Below are 20,927 nucleotides of genomic sequence, written 5' to 3'. Positions count from 1 at the left end.
AGTGAGTAGACCTAAAAGGGTTTCTAACACTGATAAACCCTCTTGTCTGTGCTGTAGATACTGGTGCTGTGGTCTGTGGTTGTCTTATCTCCTATCAGAACCTCTCCCTCCACCAACAGTACAGATTTGTACCTTTTTACACACATCCTATCAAAATGGTAAAGGTCTTTCTTCCTGCTCTCAGATGTTTGACATGTTAGAGGTTAATAGAATGTAAGCAGACGTGTTGAAACAAGAGTTTAAATCACTTTTTTATTCAGCCTGTGTCCAGTCAACCTCCGTCCAGCAGGTGTCAGTACTGCTCCCGTTTCGGCCGCAGAGGGAAAATGGCAGAGAACTAAAGAAGCTTGTTTCAACCCGTCACTTAAAGTTTATTGACCACTAGAATGTCAAACATCTGAGCACAGGGAGGACTAGCGTTACTTTATGGATACTATTAAAGGAGCTCCTGTCTCATACAGAGCTACTGAGGAGATGAACCTGTGGTTGGACCTGGCTGACGCGCCGACACTATGTTTGATCTGATACCAAACCGCTCGCTGTGACTCAGTGTTCTAATGATACCATGCAGGCATTTCTTCATGCAAAAAACTATGTATTTACTTCACCGTGCAAACAGCATCTTTTGGGGTTCCATACACTGATCAGATAAATTAATTTGTGCCACAGGCTGTTTGAATAGCGGTAACCTGCAGTAACCTAAGGTCAAAAACCTTTGCCCTTCCGGGTCAAACCTCTTGCCCATGACAGTGAACTTGACGCCTATATAGACAACAGCGCCACCCATGGTCACACAAATCCATTCGAAAATGTTTCACCCACTTGGCTTTTACAGACACAATCTGTGGAAAAGGGTATAAATGGGTACGGTAAGGTTGACCACCGTTCTCTGGTGTCCAGCACTCTGCCAGCAGCCTATGAAGCTGAGGTTACAAACAGGTCTATAGCTGACCAGAGTAACACACTCATGTTTATAATCCACTGTGTGGCTACAGAGTTTATACATCTTCATTTCACTGATTTTATTGTTTTATTGGATCTAGTTTATTTGATATACTTATGTGTTTTATCTCTTGCTCATTTAATATTCCTATTTTGTCTCATCTGTTTAAGACAGTAGGAAGATGATATATTACACTTTTACCTTAGTGCTAGGTATACTCTTAGTTGTTTTAGAGAGAATGCACTTCAGACTTCTGGTGATTAGTAGTTTAGTTCACTACCTACAGTATGTTGAATGTACTTATTGTAAGTCTCTTTGGATAAAAGCTTCTGATAAATGACTGTAATGTAAATGTTTACCTGGTATCCTATAGGTTCACACGTACACACTGCAGACAGGACGGTGCTGGAGGACAGTGGAGGACAGAGGGCTCTGGTCTGGAACGTCCTGCATGAGATGAGGAGAGAGAGGACATATATAAATATTAACATTAAACTGAATGACTGTCTGGTTACCCTGAATGACAGCTCTGTCACTATTACAATGTCTCTCCTCTATATGAACACAATGTAAATATCTAATTTCTATATAATATACACTTTAATATCATTAAAGGTGTATATTATATTATGTCTACATTCTCTATTAAAGTGTATATTATATTATGTCTACATTCTCTATTAAAGTGTATATTATATCATGTCTACATTCTCTACATGTCTAGTGCTATGTGCATAAAATACTTTGGTCATTACTGTGTTTGGTCACTAGATGGCAGTCTAACAACATATAATGGACCATGTTGTCAGTGTGACTGAAGTGATGTCAGTGATTTAGATCAGATTAAAGTTTATGTTCTGAAGAATGTTCTATAAAGCAGGGCTATTTCATAGAATCAAAGCTTAAAGCCTCAATCTGTGATTTATTCAACTGGGTGGCTGTCTATAGAACAGCAGAAACATGTGTTTAGATCATAAACATCATAATTCTACATATTGTTGTGTTCATTGTTTATAATAATGATAAAACATAAGACAGATAATGCCATGCAGACACATGTTAGTGAACATAAAGTTAAACTCATCTTGAGAGATAAAGGCTCTGGTCAAAACAGACCCACTTCACTGAGGGCTCTCCTTTCAAAGGAGTGTAAAACTCTGGTCACAAAATAAAATAATCATATATGAACTGGAGACCCCCCACCCTGACAAGCACTTGTAACTATAGGCATTACACTTAGTTTGACTCGGTTCCACAGATAAACATTGTGAAAATAGCTGATCTACAAGCTCACAACGCCTGTGAGGCGTTGTGAGCTTGTAGATCAGCTATTTTCATAATATCTTTCTTACGTAATCTAAATATAAAGGTACAGATACCCTGTAAACACTTATACTGTATGTTGGTTTGTTTACTGTTGAGTGACAACATTAAAGATAAACCCCTAAATCATTAGTTGGGTCCATTGTATGACATTCTGTATAGTAGTGTGTATATCTGTCTGTCTCTTATATGTCATCATGATTTGTGTGCATGGGGATCTCATCTTAAACAAGCTCAGTGCTTAATGAGTCTTCCAGTTTAGTAGATCTTGTATTGTGAATTTGTACTTCCATGTACTGTTGTTCTCATGTCTTACTAAATAAAGTACATCAATCAATCAATCAACAAATACATTGCTGCCTATGAATACACAAACAACATAAAGGCTTTGTTTGTGCGCTGAAAAATGAAAATCAAGGCTCTTTGGATGCAAAGAATAGTATTTTACTTACAAAAGTGACAACCAGTGACATGGTGAAATAAAGTGACACAGAGAGTAGATGTTTGTCCTCAGACCATCATCAACACTGGACACTTTTTAAACTTTTGTAAAAGATTATGTTTGAACCCAAAGAGCCTCCATGTTCATTTCTCAGTGAGAAAAGCCTGTTTGTTGTTCATGGACTTTCATGATGGACTCTCTCATACATGTCTTCAGCCCCGATGAGCCTTGAGTTTAGAGAACAAACTGTCCTATAGCTCTTTGTCTATGAATACAAACATGATCAATAACCAATATACATTACACCCCAGGTGATGAGACAGTTGGGACAAGACCAGTGTCTGGGAGGTTAACCAGAATAGAGGCTCACTGACAACACTGACCACCATTTTATTAAATGAGGCACAGTTTACGGAGCTAGTTCAGGCCAGGCAACTCAGGGATTGGGCCAACCGATCAGGTGACTAAGTCACATGCATTTTTCTCCTGGTCGGTGGGTTATAAGCATTGCTCTGCCTACCTGTTCATTCTAGTTGCGCTCTTCTGCTGGGCTGACGTGCCGTACCTGCTGCTGATCTGTTACTGAGATCCTGCCGGATCTGCTGCCTTTGCTTGCTACGTATGCTGCTACCATGAAAAATCTCATCCCACCGCCTCCCCGGCATCCACCTGTAGGTTCTGTTTCTAGATCCCCATGGGGGTTTAATTCATTCCCTGTAAATGCTATTTGGCATGTAACATTCATTAGAATGTTATTCTTACAGGGAATGAATGGATTCAGATGCCTGACGCCAAACTATGCTTCCTCATGCTTTCTATATCTATGCTCAAGCTTGCTTAAATATATTCTAATCCAATCCAAATGTTGTCTGACTGAAATACTTATTTATCTTATATTTAATTCTCTATTTACAAATGAGGGTCTAAATTACATTTAAGGCCAAATATTTCTTCAAATGCTACATTATAACAGAACCTGTGATAGATAAACAAACTGAAGGGTAACTTTAGCTCTGATAATGATGTAACATGTATGTTCACATCATGTTCAAGGTTTAGCTGCCTAATGGACCTGTGTCCATCTGGGGGTCCTTTAGGAAGTAGGGGGTACAGGAAGCTTTCACGTAGGATATAACCCCCCTTTTGTGGCCATAAAAGTGTCTTTAAGCACTATATAAATTCCAGATATTATTACTATTATTATGATTATTATATGGAGCTGACTGACTTGTTTTCACCTGATAAAAATAATGAAAATGATGCTTTTCCTCCTCAGACAATTTAACTTTTGTAAATAATAGGTAATTTTTATAGGCCCCCATCAGCTCCTGTGGAATCCGTCAGATCTATATTGTCTACAATCAACTCTCTTAATTGTCCCTTGGAATTAATATTTTTAGGGGATTTTAATTGGAATTGGCTCCCTCGTTTCTCTGCAAATGAGAAAAAATTATTCGACAATATAAACTTAACTCAACTTATCACTGAGCCGACCAGAGTAACTGAAACAACATCAACTCTATTAGATTTAATATTTGTTTCACACCCAGATAGGATCGTTAAATCAGGGGTCCTCTCAGATTGTTTTAGTGACCACTCTGGGATATTTTGTGTTTGGAAGATAAGAATTCCCCGTCTTCCTCCAAAATACATAAATATGAGACAGTGCAGAAACATAAATACAGATAATTTTATTCATGATGTTGTTTCAGTGGACTGGAATAGGTTTCAGTTGATTCCTTTTGTTGAGGATGCCTCAAACTTTCTTTTAGATGAATTTGTGAGAGTTATTGATAAACATGCCCCTTGGAAAACAGTAAGAGTTAAAGGTAGACATTTACCATGGATCAATTCAGATCTCATAGGTCTCTTTAAACGTAGAGATACGGCTTGGGAAAAACACAGATCTACTCGGGACCCAGTTGACTGGGACTCTTACAAACATTTGAGAAATATTTGTAAAACACAGACCAGAAATGCCAAGGCTAATTTTCATAGGAATGGACTTTCACAAGATTTCAAAAATCCAAAACAGTTTTGGAATAAGTTGAATAGTATTCTTAATCCAAGGAAAAACTCTGTTCCGCAGATTCGTGTAAATGATGAAGTTGTCCATGACCCTGCTCTGATCTCTGATGTGTTTAATCGTTATTTTTCTTCTGTTAGTAATTCTTATTCTTTTGATTCTCCTTATTTAAATAATCATGTTAGTAGTCCTATTAATGGTTCATTTGCATTTAGACGAATTTTACCTACGGAAATTTCACAAGTTATTTCAGATCTTAAGGTTGGATGTGCCTCTGGTCCAGATGGATTAGAGGCCAAGTTTATTAAATTAGCTTCTCAAGTTCTCATTTTCCCCCTTGCCGATTTATTTAATTTGTCCCTATCTACTTATCAACTTCCATCAATCTGGAAATGTGCAAAGGTCACTCCACTCTTTAAAGGTGGTGATCCTTTAGAGGTTAATAATTATAGACCTATTTCTATTATCTGTGCAACGGAAAAAATATTTGAGAAGCTCATCTTTAATCAATTATCTCAATATATTAATGATCTCAATATTTTATCCCCATTTCAGTCAGGTTTCCGTTCCAATTTTTCCACTACTACTGCTCTTGTTAAATTTTCAGATGACGTATACTCCGCTTTAGATAAGGGTAAATTATTAGGTTCTATTTTTATTGATTTAACTAAGGCTTTTGATTTAGTTGATCATTATCTTCTTTTGGATAAACTTTATGATTTTGGTCTTTCTCGTCAGGCATTACTTTGGTTTAGTTCTTACCTTCATAATCGTCGTCAGTGTGTTTCTTTTAACAATGTTAGATCGGATTTCTTGGTGGTAGAAAAGGGTGTTCCACAAGGATCAATCTTAGGTCCTTTACTTTTTTCCATTTTTATTAATGATCTTCCCAAAATATGTACAAATTGCTCCATACAGTTATATGCTGATGACACAGCTATCTATACATCTGATTGTGATATACATAAAATTCAAAGCTCCTTGCAAACGGAATTTAATTTGGTTCAAAAATGGCTTTTAAATAATAATCTTATATTAAACAAGCAGAAGTCGTGCAGCATGGTGTTTGGTACTCGGTACTTTCTTAACCGTACATCCTCTGAATTATCTATTTGTTTTACAGATGGCTCTCCCCTTAAAACAGTGGAAACATTCAAATACTTAGGACTTTGGTTAGATTCTGAATTTTCTTTTAAGCCCCATATCGATTCTGTTAGGAGTAAAGTAAATAATGGTCTCAGATTAATGTATAGATCAATAAACTGTTTTACTTTTCAAATAAGAAAACATATTGTTCAGCAGCTTCTACTTCCTATCATTGACTATTGTGACATCCTTTATCAGAACACCTCTGGGACACATCTTCATTCGTTAAATGTAGTTTACAATAATATATGTAGATTTGTACTCAGGTGTCCTTACAGTACACATCATTGTGTTCTGTACGATACGTTAAACTGGTTATCTCCTCAGGATAGGAGACATTTTCATTGGTTGCTTTTTGTTTTTAAATGTATTTACTTTAATTATCCTTCTTATCTGAAAGATCTTTTACGTCCGTTCAATTCAAGATACCCTTTACCTGTCGGTATAAACAAAGAAATTGGGAGACGTTCGTTTAAGTTTAAAGCACCTTCTGATTGGAACAATTTATCCACTTTACTTAGATCAATTATTTCTTTTTCTGTTTTCAAAATAACTCTGCTTGATTCCCTAAAATCTAACTGTTCTTGCTTTTGATTTATTTTATTTTATTTATTATTATTATTATTTTTTCATAATTGATTGTTTTATTATTATTTTATTTTATTTTTTAATTTGTATTTGTATTATTATTATTTTGATTACTATTATTTTTATTATAGCGTAACAGATGTAGACTGGTCTGGGATGGTGTGAGAGCCCTATATGTGTATGTTTTGTTGTTGTTGAATGTTACGTGATTGTTTTGTATCAATGTTTGTGTGTTGTGCCTGAGGACCCCCTGGAAGACGAGATGCTGCATCTCAAGGGGTTTATCCTCCAATAAAATTTTCAAATCAAACTTCTTTAACAAAATTAATGTTTGTGTTCCAGGAGCTTTGTCTGGAGCTGAGGTTCATGGTTCTGAAAAGACTCTCAGAGAACATTGTGTTCCAACCTGAAGCTGGTGTCTCCATCATGGATGTGTGTCTGTTTCTCATCCTCCTCCATCTTCTTCCGGTCGGCCTTCCGCTGCTCGCCCATCAGGCTGGCGCGGAGCGAGTTGCTGTGGCCGTGGCCGTAGTGGGCATAGTTGAACAGACCCCCGCTGCTCAGGTTTATCTGTCCCGTGCTTTTCCTGTTGGCTGCAAACTTGGCTCCCAATAATAGGTGATCGTGGGTAGGGGTCCTGCAATATAAACATTTAAGCAGTTTTTTTAATGAAAAATGCAACCTGAACTTTTATCTAGCCTTGATTCTCCCGCATGAGAGACCTTAATGTCTAACGCTCAAACAAGAGGCAATCCCTGCTTGGCCAGGGGAGAAATTGTGCCTAAGGCGGTGCTACTTGTCAACTAGTTAGGTGTCCTAACTGACACCAGGGTCTGTATGTCTCAAGGGAGACCACCTTCAGTGTACTAGTTACATGTATTAACACACTCTCCCCCATACAGATTGGTTAAACTAACATTTTATTTTTCAAAATAAGTTCTGGATTGCAGCTACCAGTTAGTATCTGCTTAAAACATTTTTCATTTGTTTAAAATGTCTCTCATACTGGAGAATTGGATATAGCTCTGGCTTTTGAGCAGACTTACTGTGCTAAGGCAGTGAGGAGGTCATAGTTCTTGACGGTGTCTGCCAGTGTGTCGATGCCCGACTCCAGGGTCAACAGCAGTTCTATTACAAAACCCTGAGGAGAGAGAGAAGAGCAGAGGTCATCCTATCAGATACAAACACACACACACACACACACACACACACACACACACACACACACACACACACACACACACACACACACACACACACACACACACACACACACACACACACACACACACACACACACACATGGCTGCCATGCCACCCAGTCTGGCTCAGAGCACCTCCTTCCCTTGCCTTCTGGAGGGCACCACAGCCGAGGAGAAGGGGGACGAAGAGCGAGACGGGGATGGCCAGGAGAAAACCATAATTTCTGGGGTTGGATCGGAGGGTTCCACCATAGACTGGGGGACGATGGTAGGGCAGCGGGACGGGGAAAGGCCTGCCTCAGAGTCTTCGTCCAAGGATGACGATAAAGAGAGCCCGCACATGAAACTGAAGCCCAAGTCGTCTTTGTCTTCCCCTGGCCAAGGAGACGAGGCCAGGGACACGGAGAACACCACCTCCACCCCAGTCTCTAGCCCTCCTCTGCTTGTCTCTCCGCCTTTCATTATGGATGAGGGCTCTCCTTTATAAGAGCATCGGAGGGGGATACTGGGGAAGAGGGGAGCCTAAGGAAAGGGGAGTCGCTAGATTCAGATGGCTCTGAGACGCCCCCTCCCAGGTTGTTCCGGGACCCCCTGCAGGACGACACAGGGCTTTTCGTGGCAGAGCAGGTGGCCTCGTCCGACGACCGGCTGAAGTCCATCTCAGCCGTCTTCAAGCAGGAGCTGAAGGACATCATCTTGTGCATCTCCCCGTTCATCACCTTCAGAGAACCGTTCCTCCTCACCTCCGCTGGCCTCCGCTGCCCCAGCAGGGACTACTTCCCAGAGCAGGTACTCACCTGTTCCATTTATTATTACTAGACCATACCCGGTCGACGCATCCGTGGGGGGATATGCGCACATGATCTGGCAACCCGGGAGGCGACATTGTTTGACACATAAATGCTAATAAGAAGCTGAGATTTGATGAAATTGAAAAACGGGCTCCACAGTTAAGTTCAGATGGTAATGGTCAATGGCTGTGTGCAAAATCAGAGCAATTGGTCCAGCCACTGAGGAGAACCGGGTAGCTTCACCTACCACTACACTACAAACGGACAGAGGTTACTAGAATTATAGTAGGATATATATCATTGCTGTCAGGTGGAAACCTTGTATGTCTAAAACCACTCAGTAAAAAAGAACCTGTGTTTCAATGGATTCAATCATGTAGTTATTATTTAGTCACAAGCAAGTTATCGCTACTACACACTTGTCATACAATGAAGTATAAAATAGGGTATTAATTTATGACAAAAATGAAATATGGACATACAGTGATGCTATGTAGAGCTGTTGTCGCAGGATTTATGGATCAAACGTCAATATTCAATATGTCTTGTTTTTCTCAGTTAGGCAATTCAACAATTCTTGTTTCATATGTACTTATTTACCACTCTGTAAGGGAAGCAATTGAGATTAATTGATTGAAGTGTTGTCACATACAGTGCTGAAAGATACAATTATTTTTTAATGTATCTTGCGAGGGAAGTTCTCATATTGTTGATTATATTGTGTTGAGAAATCATTATATTGAACAGGTCCTAATAGTACTGTGTGTAGTGTTATCATGCCATCATGCGTCTCCTCTCTCCTGCAGGTGTACCTGTCCCCTCTCCTCAACAAGGACTTCAAGGAGCTGGACGGGCGCAGGAAACGGCTGCTCCTCAAAGACCCACCCCCCTCAAGTCTGGCCACTGGCCTGGCCAACGGAGGTCCCCCGCCGCGACCCGCCGTCATGCTGCCCAGCCACCGCCTCACCAGCACTCGCATCGTGGATCAGTTGAGCGGCAGCCAGGACCTGGCCAAGATGCTAGCCGACTACCGGGCCAAGGGAGGCCGCATCCGGCAGCGGGAGGTCACCGACCCCTTCAACTCGGTTGGCCCCGGGGGGCCCGCCACCCTAACCCAAAACAGGGAGCGGGACAGGGAGGTGCCTGTCAGGGCTCCGGTGAAAGCTGACAGTGAGGAGGAGAAGCCAGCTGGACAGAATGACATGAGCTGGGCCTCCAAGGTGGGACCGGGTTTGAGATTTATTGTGACTTACCTGCCAAATCATAGCCTGCATGTGTAGTTTACTCATCTAGGGATGAAGAAACTCCTCTAGAGATGAGCCAACTATGAGTTAACCACTTAAACCCTAGAGACTTAGTTGACCCCAGGGGTCTATGCTAGGCCGCTCCTTTTTTCCTTTACATCTCTTGGCTGAAAATAGACCATCTACAAGCTCACAACGCGTTGCAATGCAGCGCGTTGTGAGCTTGTAGATCGGCTATTTTTCTCGACAGAATAGGGACACTGGGGTTCATGTGGTTAATCATTTGCATGTTTAATCTTTTCTCAGCTTTTTGGCTGTGCATGCAAAACGGAGGCTGCTTTGCATGTCAGGTGGTTGGAATAGATCAGAATAATTCCACTTCATAAAGTCTTAAAGTCATCTGACCTGTACCCATCGTCTCATTCAGCCAGCACTGGTCTCAGTGTTGATGACAGGCGGAGCCCACCACCTCATCCCTGATCTGAGATCTGTGAGGGACACTGTGAGTGGCATGGCGTGTGCTCTCATAGATTGTCATGATTGATTCTTCGCGTCGTTTTTGACATTGTTTGTTGGTTTTATTGTCCCCAGCTGGACTGTCTGAACCCTGTCAACCACCAGAGGCTGTGTGTACTCTTCAGCAGCTCTTCAGCACAGTCCAACAACGCCCCCAACCCCTGTGTCAGCCCATGGTAAAGTATTGTACACTTACAGCATGTGATATAATATATCCCTGTAGTGTCATATTTTAATGGCTGAAAGTACTTTTTCAATTATTGTCCATTTTTGTTAACAGGATTGTCACGATGGAGTTCTATGGCAAGAATGACACCTCTCTTGGTGTTTTTTTGGAGCGATACTGTTTTAGGTGAAATAAAATTATGATATAAACACAACCCCTGAAACACTTTAAATAACTAAATGAGCTGTACAGTCACTAAACAACAGCCTGTACTTGAGCTTGTTTGTGTGTGTGTGTGTGTGTGTGTGTGTGTGTGTGTGTGTGTGTGTTTCTAGGCCGTCTTACCAGTGCCCCAGTCCATTCTGTGAAACTCCCATGGTGCATCACATCCGACGGTTCGTTCACGGCAGTGGTTGTGTGCAGATCGTTTTGAAGGAGCTGGACTCTCCTATTCCTGGTGCCGCATATGCAAACAAGTAAATACTAAGAACAATAAATTGGAGCTAACTTGGAGCATCTCAAGTTTATGGCTGCAGATATTGATTATTTTCTTGGCAATTATTCTATTGATTACTACTTTTTATAAACGACTAAATTGATTAGTATGATTAACCACTTAAGCCCTATTTTATACTTCATCGTACAACAGTGTCACACAAAAGTAGCAAAAATAGATTATCTACAAACTCACAATGTGTTGCATCGCGAAGCATTGTGAGCTTGTAGATCGGCTATTTACGCCTTATTTAATTAGAAGAAAAGAAATCCCCCCCAAAAACTTGGCCTCTATCTGTCTTTGTAGGTGACACCAGTGGTTCCATTGTCCAATGACTCGTGGTCCATGTCGTTTGCCAAGTATCTGGAGTTGCGCTTCTACGGTCATCAGTACACCCGAAGAGCCAACGCCGAACCCTGCGGACATTCCATTCACAAAGATTACCACCAGTACTTCTCTTACAACCAGATGGTGGCTTCCTTCAGGTTAGGTCTCATTTCATCTACTTTGTCAGCCAACTGTCTGTTCATCTATCCATCTACACACTTCATCCATATATCCTATGTTGCATAGTGGGTGGGTGGGGGGATCGACCACGAACCACGGTCACAAACATAACATCCGGACGAGGCGCATCGTTGCTCCGATCTATACCAAACTTGGCACAAACACTAGTCCAGGGGCCACGTTAGGGGCAGGCACACAAGTGTCCTTGAGCAAGACACTGAACCCCTAACTGCACCTTATGAGGGTGGTTGCCTCCACTGTCGGTGTGGTGAAAGTGTGTTTGAAATATACAGTAACACACAACCATTTATCTTTTCTTCACTCCGTTTCCTCAGCTATATCTCTGTGAGGCTGCTGGAGATCTGTCTTCCTCCTCCCAAGATCTTCATCAGGAACCTGGCACCATCTAAAGCCAACATGCAGCAGGACCTAAAGGACTAATCTCTGAAGTAAGAGCCATAGCTCACTGTTCCTTCATACTTAGGCCATTGTGTACATATACTCATATATATTGGATATTGATATAGAACTCATAATTATATTAATTATATTAAAGTCATACTTTGTAACTTTTTCAATTAAACAAAAAATATTTTTGATATACTCTTCACACTGGTATATTCTTCACAAAAACAAAAAAACCTGTCTGCCGCCAAAACTCGTACCAAAATGCAGCAAATTTGAACATGAAATGTATTTTAACGTTACTACTGTATGTGCCATTTCTGAATACTTTGTTATTGCTTTCCAAAATATCCTCGGAAGTAGAATATTGATTTTGCCCTATGGTTAATTGATCGACAGGGTAACCCAGGTGTACCTGTCCATAGACGACCGTCTCACCTCACTGAAGACGGACACCTTCAGCAAGACACGAGAGGAGAAAATGGAGGACCTGTTTGCTCAAAAAGACGTACGGTTCGCCTCTCGGCACGGGTCTATATTCTCTGTAAAAGTGCTGTTTGTACCGGTTGCGGTTAGGGGTGCAATCGTCAATCGAACTAATCGATTTAATCGATTATAAGAAATAAAGAAAATCGATAATCAATTATTTTATACAATAATCCATTAATTATCTATCCCTTTTTTGGGCATGTCATTATAGGCATATGTTTAAAAAAAAAATCAAAACAAAAATCAGATTATAAAAAAGCTTTGATTATTTGATTAATCGCAAAATGAATCGATAAAACAATCGCTACTGAAAATAATTGATAGTTGCAGCCCTAGTTATGGTAACGGAGCGGGTGACGTTGCATTTTTCCATGTAGATGGAGGAAGCGGAACTACGAAGCTGGATAGAGAAGCTGCAGGCACGCCTACAGGCCTGTGGCCTGGACTCCCCCCAGCAACTGCAGGTTGTTCTTGAGTCAGTAGTGATGAAGAAACAAGGACTGTGTGAGATGCTGCAGTCCTGGAATAGCAGGTTAATAACCTTGTTCATTTATTTATTTGTGTCTTTAACCCATTCAAACCGGGAATGCATCTGTGTAACCACTTTAACCATTATTTATAGTCAGACAAAATAGCAGATCTAAGAGCTCGCAATGTGTCGCATTGAGGGCTTGTAGATCGTCTCTTTTCAATATTTGACATACTACGAAGTGTATAGGGTTAAGTCCATAGCAATAATGTTTATGCGTTTGAGATGCAAGGACTGAGATGCAATTTGGCGTCTAAAGCCTAATTATATAATTTTTTTCTATTGTATGAAATGTACATGTACAAAAATAACTGATGGTGTGAATTGGGAGTAACACGCAGTTCATTCTATACTGTGGCATGTGCTCAGAGCAGGTGAGCCACCCAGGGCCCAGTTCTAACAGTTTTTAGCTGTATTCTGTCTGTCCTTCACATCTCCAGGCTTCAGGACCTGTTCCAGCAGGAGAAGGGCAGGAAGCATCTGTCTGTCCCTCCCAGCCCAGGCAGACACAGACAGACCACAGCTGACGAAGCAAAGGTTTGTTCCGTTTGTGGTCCTAGCATAAATTAACCACATGAACTCTAGTATCCCTATTCTGGGCTTGTCATAGTAGGCGAACATTCACCGAAAATAGATCTACAAATCTAGACTCTGGAGGCCCCTGTTCAACTAAGTTTATAGTGTGTAAGTGGTTAATTGTGGAGGAAGCCATCTTTCTTCAGTTTGACAAGTCAAGTGCATTTTTTGTCATGCTTGCATTCAAAGACATTTTCCTATGTAATCAATATTAGAATATTATATATTTTTTCACTCTTTGACAGACGAGCAACCTGGATTCTTCCCCTCGCAATCCTAATAATAGTGACGAGTGACGAAAACAGAAAAGAAATTGTTCCCCCAAAAACCTGTTAGGAGCACGTTTCAGGCAATTTAAAGCTGATTGGCAGTGATTTTTTTGTGAATTTTTTTTCCCGTTTCGGTAGTGACGAAAAGTGACGAGTGACGAAAACAGAAAAAAAATTGTTCCCCCAAAAACCTGTTAGGAGCACGTTTCAGGCAATTTAAAGCTGATTGGCAGTGATTTTTTTGTGAATTCTTTTTTCCGTTTCGGTAGTGACGAAAAGTGACGAGTGACGAAAACAGAAAAAAAAATGTTCCCCCAAAAACCTGTTAGGAGCACGTTTCAGGCAATTTAAAGCTGATTGGTAGTGATTTTTTTGTGAATTTTTTTTTCCGTTTCGGTAGTGACGAAAAGTGACGAGTGACGAAAACAGAAAAGAAATTGTTCCCCCAAAAACCTGTTAGGAGCACGTTTCAGGCAATTTAAAGCTGATTGGTAGTGATTTTTTTGTGAATTTTTTTTCCCGTTTCGGTAGTGACGAAAAGTGACGAGTGACGAAAACAGAAAAAAAATTGTTCCCCCAAAAACCTGTTAGGAGCACGTTTCAGGCAATTTAAAGCTGATTGGTAGTGATTTTTTTGTGAATTCTTTTTTCCGTTTCGGTAGTGACGAAAAGTGACGAGTGACGAAAACAGAAAAAAAAATGTTCCCCCAAAAACCTGTTAGGAGCACGTTTCAGGCAATTTAAAGCTGATTGGTAGTGATTTTTTTGTGATTTTTTTTCCCGTTTCGGTAGTGACGAAAAGTGACGAGTGACGAAAACAGAAAAAAAATTGTTCCCCCAAAAACCTGTTAGGAGCATGTTTCAGGCAATTTAAAGTTGATTGGTAGTGACTTTTTTTTTGGTCCCTAACATTCATCGAGCTCTGGACTTGGTAATTTTTTTTCCGTTTCGGTAGTGACACAATGGTGTCACTACCGAAACGAAAAAAAAATTGTTCCCCCAAAAACCTGTTAGGAGCACGTTTCAGGCAATTTAAAGCTGATTGGTAGTGATTTTTTTGTGATTTTTTTTTTCCGTTTCGGTAGTGACGAAAAGTGACGAGTGACGAAAACAGAAAAAAAATTGTTCCCCCAAAAACCTGTTAGGAGCACGTTTCAGGCAATTTAAAGCTGATTGGTAGTGATTTTTTTGTGAATTCTTTTTTCCGTTTCGGTAGTGACGAAAAGTGACGAGTGACGAAAACAGAAAAAAAAATGTTCCCCCAAAAACCTGTTAGGAGCACGTTTCAGGCAATTTAAAGCTGATTGGTAGTGATTTTTTTGTGAATTTTTTTTTCCGTTTCGGTAGTGACGAAAAGTGACGAGTGACGAAAACAGAAAAGAAATTGTTCCCCCAAAAACCTGTTAGGAGCACGTTTCAGGCAATTTAAAGCTGATTGGTAGTGATTTTTTTGTGAATTATTTTTCCCGTTTCGGTAGTGACGAAAAGTGACGAGTGACGAAAACAGAAAAAAAATTGTTCCCCCAAAAACCTGTTAGGAGCACGTTTCAGGCAATTTAAAGCTGATTGGTAGTGATTTTTTTGTGAATTCTTTTTTTCCGTTTCGGTAGTGACGAAAAGTGACGAGTGACGAAAACAGAAAAAAAAATGTTCCCCCAAAAACCTGTTAGGAGCACGTTTCAGGCAATTTAAAGCTGATTGGTAGTGATTTTTTTGTGATTTTTTTTTCCCGTTTCGGTAGTGACGAAAAGTGACGAGTGACGAAAACAGAAAAAAAATTGTTCCCCCAAAAACCTGTTAGGAGCATGTTTCAGGCAATTTAAAGTTGATTGGTAGTGACTTTTTTTTTGGTCCCTAACATTCATCGAGCTCTGGACTTGGTAATTTTTTTTCCGTTTCGGTAGTGACACAATGGTGTCACTACCGAAACGAAAAAAAAATTGTTCCCCCAAAAACCTGTTAGGAGTACGTTTCAGGCAATTTAAAGTTGATTGGTAGTGACTTTTTTTTTGGTCCCTAACATTCATCGAGCTCTGGATTGTTCCCCCAAAAACCTGTTAGGAGTACGTTTCAGGCAATTTAAAGTTGATTGGTAGTGACTTTGTTTTTGGTCCCTAACGGTAGTGACACCATTGTGTCACTAACAAAGTCAAATCCGAAAAAATCACTAAGTGTGGAGGCCAAAAAAAAAAGTGTTCCCCCAAAAACCTGTTAGGAGTACAATCCAGGCAATTTAAAGTTGATTGGTAGTGACTTTTTTTTTGGTCCCTAACGTTCATCGAGCTCTGGACTTAGTAATTTTTTTTTTCGTTTCGGTAGTGACACCATTGTGTCACTACCGAAACGAAGTTAAATTCGAAAAAATCACTAAGTGTGGAGGCCAAAATCGTCCCCCCGAAAGCCTGTTAGGAGTATGTTTCAGGCAATTTAGAGTTGATTGGTAGTACTTTGTAGTGACATTTTTTTTTGTCCCTAACATTCATCGAGCTCTGGACTTAGTAAATTCACCATCGGGTCACTACCGAAACGAAAGTTGGTCCCTACCGAAACGAAAGTTAAATCCGAAAAAATCACTAAGTGTGGAGGCCAAAATAGTCCCCCCGAAAACCTGTTAGGAGTACGTTTCAGGCAATTTAGAGTTGATTGGTAGTACTTTGTAGTGACATTTTTTTGGGTCCCTAACATTCATCGAGCTCTGGACTTAGTACATTTATTCTTTCACCATTGGGTCACTACCGAAACGAAAGTTTAATCCGAAAAAATCACTAAGTGTGGAGTCCAAAATCGTCCCCCGAAAACCTGTTAGGAGTACGTTTCAGGCAATTTATAGTTGATTGGTAGTACTTTGTAGTGACACTTTTTGTTGGTCCCTAACATTCAAATGTATTTTTTCACCATTGGGTCACTACCGAAACTCTGGACATGACTAATTCCTGGAACTGGTAGTTCCAGGAACGTCAGGTACGCCGTTCCTGGTAGTACCTGATGGTAGTTTGATACGGTAGTTTGTTATGGCAGTTTGATACAGTAGTTTCATAAGGAACGTAACAGACTACAGCAACCTGCAATCAGCAGACACCGCAGGGAATTGAACCCCATCCTAGTAAACCAGGGGCCTGTTCCTCAAAAGGTGAATAAACTAAGCCTGGACTTAAGCCAAAACCAGACTTGACAAAGTCGGGACCATATAAGCCTTGTTTATTCCGTTCCTCGAAGCAAAGCCAGGCTGAAAAGGAGCGACTTTGTCGAGCTAGGCCTTGTCAAGCCAGGCTATGTCCAGCCAGGATAATGAAGCCAGGCTTCACGTATTTCTATAAAAGACCATGAAAGTCGATAGCAGAATCCTTGAACTTGACCAATCATGGAGTCCAAAACCAGAGCGGCGTTCCTCTCTGTGGCTGAACAGCAGCATTGCAGCAGCTCATGAAATCATACAAGGAAGTGAAATGTATTATAAGCGACCGCAATAAATATATCCAGGGAGAAAGCGTTGCAAAGTATTGCAAGCACACACAGAGTGTGTGTGTGTGTGTGTGTGTGTGTGTGTGTGTGTGTGTGTGTGTGTGTGTGTGTGTGTGTGTGTGTGTGTGTGTGTGTGTGTGTGTGTGTGTGTGTGTGTGTGTGTGTGCGCGCGACGGGACGGCAACGGGACGCACGGGACGGGGGGTGTACCGCGACGGGGGCCGCGACGGGACGCACGGGACGGGACGGTTGACCGCGACTGGGGGCCGCGACGGGATGAGCGGGGGACGGGGGAACGGGGGACGGGGGCACGACACGCAATAACCCCACATTTGCAAGACCACTTTGGTAGAGGTTTGGGTTGTGTAGTTACCTTGCCATCATGATGTAACTTGATAAGGAATTTTCCATATTATATGCATTAATATGATCTGTCTGCTTGATCAAGGAACTCTCTAGCTAACTGTAGAATTGACCAAGTCATTGGCCAGGTGTGACCTCCCAGGTGTGACTTCCTGACAACTGTCTTTGTTCCTTTTGTAGTATCTATAGATAAAGGGTCATCAACCCCAGGCCATTTGCTCCACACACACACACACACACACACACACACACACACACACACACACACACACACACACACACACACACACACACACACACACAGAGAAAGATAAATCTATGATCTCTTTCATCCTTGTCCTGATTAGTTTAATAGAGACTATGCTTCTTAATGTATTATATGATTGATAATACATTCTGCAATACCTTTGTTGGGATTATTCCCTCTGCTATTTGTGACAGTGCAATTGTCAACCACATGTATTTGTTATATGATACAATCTGTCATGTAGGTGTGAATTATCTGTCAACTCCCATTTAGGGGAGTAACCAAGCGGGTATAAATACTGTAACTTGCCATGACTCTGTATGTTGTCATTCTCGCATGTCAGCCTAGTGCTGACATGAGACTGCATCCGGCTATTATTGACCGTAATCAATAAACTTCTGATAGACCACTTTCGAGCTTGTCTGGTTTCTGAACATTCTCACATCATGCCTCCAAAAGTGCTTAAGAATTTCAGCCATATCATTTGGTGTCAGAAGTGCGTCCAGTGTTTGTGCGCTCAGGAGGACGAAACCGCATGGAACACTTCATCCTGTCTTTTGATGACCCGAGCAGCCAGCGGATCTTCTGTCCTCCGAGTCCACAAACGCCTGGAATTAAAAGAACCTGTGGCTACAGCACTAGAGCGGTGAGAATATTCTGTTTTCCAAACTTTCAAACAAGTTATGCTTATTTATCTTGATTTTCTTGAAATCTTCAGTACAATTGCAAGCCAGTTAATAGTGAATATATTCCAATAGATTTACAAGATATTAAGTACAAGAAATTGACTGAGTATTTACAGAAAAGAAGATAATTAGCCTGGTTATCGTACCCGAAAGTTGTCTAAGTTGTGGTTCAATGGTCTTCCACACAACAAAGTTGTGGGTTAGAGGCATTCACATACCTTAAAGAGTGGTTTACTACGTTCCTCAATGGGAGTTATAAATAGTTCCTGCCAATTAAGAAGTAAAAAAAAAAAAAAAAAGGGGAGGGTTAAGATGAGTGTATATATTTTTGGGACAATGGTTATGTCCTTAACTATTGATTAGAGTTAACTATTGATTAGAGCCTTTTGCAAATTAAATTTTTTGATTTTTAGTTGGGCTAAAGAATACGTTGGTGATCCTTGTCACAACTTTTAGGTCTGAATTTTTAGCTACCTGTATTTTGGTGTTCTCCCAGGCGCATGCATATACCGGTGTTGTGTGTGGGTGGGAGAATAATGAAATATAGAATCTTTTTTAAATCTACATATAAAGTTAGGCCCCATTTGTTGTTTCACATGAATAGGGTCTCTGAACCATCGCGGGTGGACAAACTGCAGTTGTTTATCTGTGATGTGAAGAGAGACAGGTATATGATAACAGACCATATTTTGCCAAAATTGTCTTAGTTAAGTTCAGTGGTTTTTACACACCAAGGTTGTTTTCATACACCGAAGTTGTAAGTTAAGTTAAGTTAAGTTAAGTTAAGTTAGCGTTCACATGCTGTAATGTGAGGTAGCATCAAAGGTCTTTATTGGGGCTTAAAATTCACAAGAGAGACATTTGATGTGATTATGGTAAAGAGTAGGGGTGCAACATTGTTATAACAATTTTCAGGCAAATGAACGCCTTTTCAGTATTAGAATAAATATTCATTTTTAAATTGCACCCCCATTTACCAAGGTTCTTTGGTTCATTTTAACCTGACCATAAATGAACTACATTAAAAGACGTTTTAGTGTTTAAGTTAAGTTCAGTGGTTTCCCACACACCAAGGTTGTTTTCATACACCAAAGTTGTGACTTAAGAGGCATCAAAATATGGTCTGGAAGCATTGCATTGTCTCTCTGAGTGGTTTGTTTGTGTCTGTCTTTGTGATTGTGCCGGCTTGTGATGTGTTCTGCGTTTGTCTATGTTTCCGGTATTTGTTAAAAACGTCTTCAATAGGTTGGACTACGGACCGGGCATGATTATAAGGTAGTATAATAATGATAATGGTTGGCAAAGTTGTATGTGGAGGGGAGGTTTTAGTATAGTCTGTTTTTTTTTTTTCTATTGTTCCATTTTTTCTTGGTTCTGGACTCTGCTTTCTGTGGGGTGCAGGGCCCAGAGGGACAAAAGACTCTCCCTGAGTAACAGCCAGGAGTGGTGTAATTTTTCACTTGCAAGGGGGGAGGGATTTTTGTTTTGGACATTGATTACAGTACCTTCTTTCCTATACTTTTATTTTTTCAAAACATGTTTGTTTCATGTTTTGAAGGGGGGATGGTAATGTAAACTATGGATATATGTTATAGCAACAATATATCAAGTGGGTTTAAACAGTTATTTTGCTCATTTACACTTTGACAGAGAGTCAGCCGTCTAGTCTAAAAATCAGCAAATATACTCTGTTTGGACTTTTCAGTTCTGGTTGTGTCTTTGTCAGAGATAAATTAGTGATTTAATTTAGGATTTCTATTTTTCCCTTCTTTTCGGGCTACAAAACTAAATTTGGTATGAGAGTAAATGTGTTCTCGCTCTTTGGAAATTACTAAGAGTGGTTTAAAAAATTAAGGAATTAGGGAAATTAAATTTATCCTTTTAATAATTAAGTTGTTCGACGATATTTTGGAAAACTCTTCCAAACAACAAGATCATTATTTAATTGATGTTAGGCTCACGTTTGTAAGAGCTGGATTCTTTCAATGGCCAGCCGTCACTGAGCATCTGCTTTTTTAGCTTAGTTATTATCTTGTTGTTTGTATTATAAGCACTTTAATTTGTGTGCTTGAAGTTTAAATTCAAGGTTTCTTTCTTTTAGACTAGAAATATAGTTTGTTAGAGCCATATCCTATGACAAAACAAACAGTCACTGGTGATTGTGAGTGTGTGTGAGTGATTGTGTTAATTAGTGTGTGAGTGAGGGGAGTCAGGGGGGGGGGTAGCTTTTGGCTTCTGCATATCTCTCTCTCTCTCTCTCTCTCTCTCTCTCTCTCTCTCTCTCTCTCTCTCTCTCTCTCTCTCTCTCTCTCTCTCTCTCTCTCTCTCTCTCTCTCTCTCTCTCTCTCTCTCTCTCTCTCTCTCTCTCTCTCTCTCTCTCTCTCTCTAACTTTTCTCAGTCACTGGCTTTCACAAGGCCTTCTGCCTCCGATTTTAGCTGTGAAGCTTTACATCTTTTAAAAAACAGCATACAATTTCCTGGAGACCCGACTACAGGAGTACAATTTAGTA

At 40.4% G+C, this 20,927-nt stretch overlaps 1 protein-coding gene and 1 long non-coding RNA gene across 2 annotated transcripts; both read left to right on the top strand.

The window, feature by feature from the left end:
* Nucleotides 1-7,897: 7,897 nt before the first annotated feature.
* LOC311060299 (1-phosphatidylinositol 3-phosphate 5-kinase-like) lies at nucleotides 7,898-10,577 on the top strand (the record flags this gene model as incomplete). The annotated part of the gene is made up of 5 exons (XM_084078433.1): nucleotides 7,898-8,459; nucleotides 9,268-9,681; nucleotides 10,133-10,207; nucleotides 10,297-10,397; nucleotides 10,502-10,577. Exons 2-5 carry the CDS (start codon nucleotides 9,406-9,408, stop codon nucleotides 10,575-10,577), a joined length of 528 nt encoding a protein of 175 aa, XP_083934559.1. The 5' UTR covers nucleotides 7,898-8,459; nucleotides 9,268-9,405.
* A 260-nt stretch (nucleotides 10,578-10,837) lies between these two features.
* LOC311059866 lies at nucleotides 10,838-11,790 on the top strand. Its single transcript, XR_014602218.1, has 3 exons — nucleotides 10,838-10,863; nucleotides 11,190-11,368; nucleotides 11,726-11,790. It is a non-coding gene; the product is annotated as an uncharacterized lncRNA (long non-coding RNA).
* The last annotated feature ends 9,137 nt before the right edge of the window (nucleotides 11,791-20,927 follow it).

Source organism: Gymnoscopelus microlampas, assembly GCF_963454915.1.
Source record: "Gymnoscopelus microlampas genome assembly, chromosome: 14".
NCBI classification, from domain to species: domain Eukaryota; kingdom Metazoa; phylum Chordata; class Actinopteri; order Myctophiformes; family Myctophidae; genus Gymnoscopelus; species Gymnoscopelus microlampas.
This window is presented reverse-complemented; position numbering and strand designations above follow the sequence as displayed.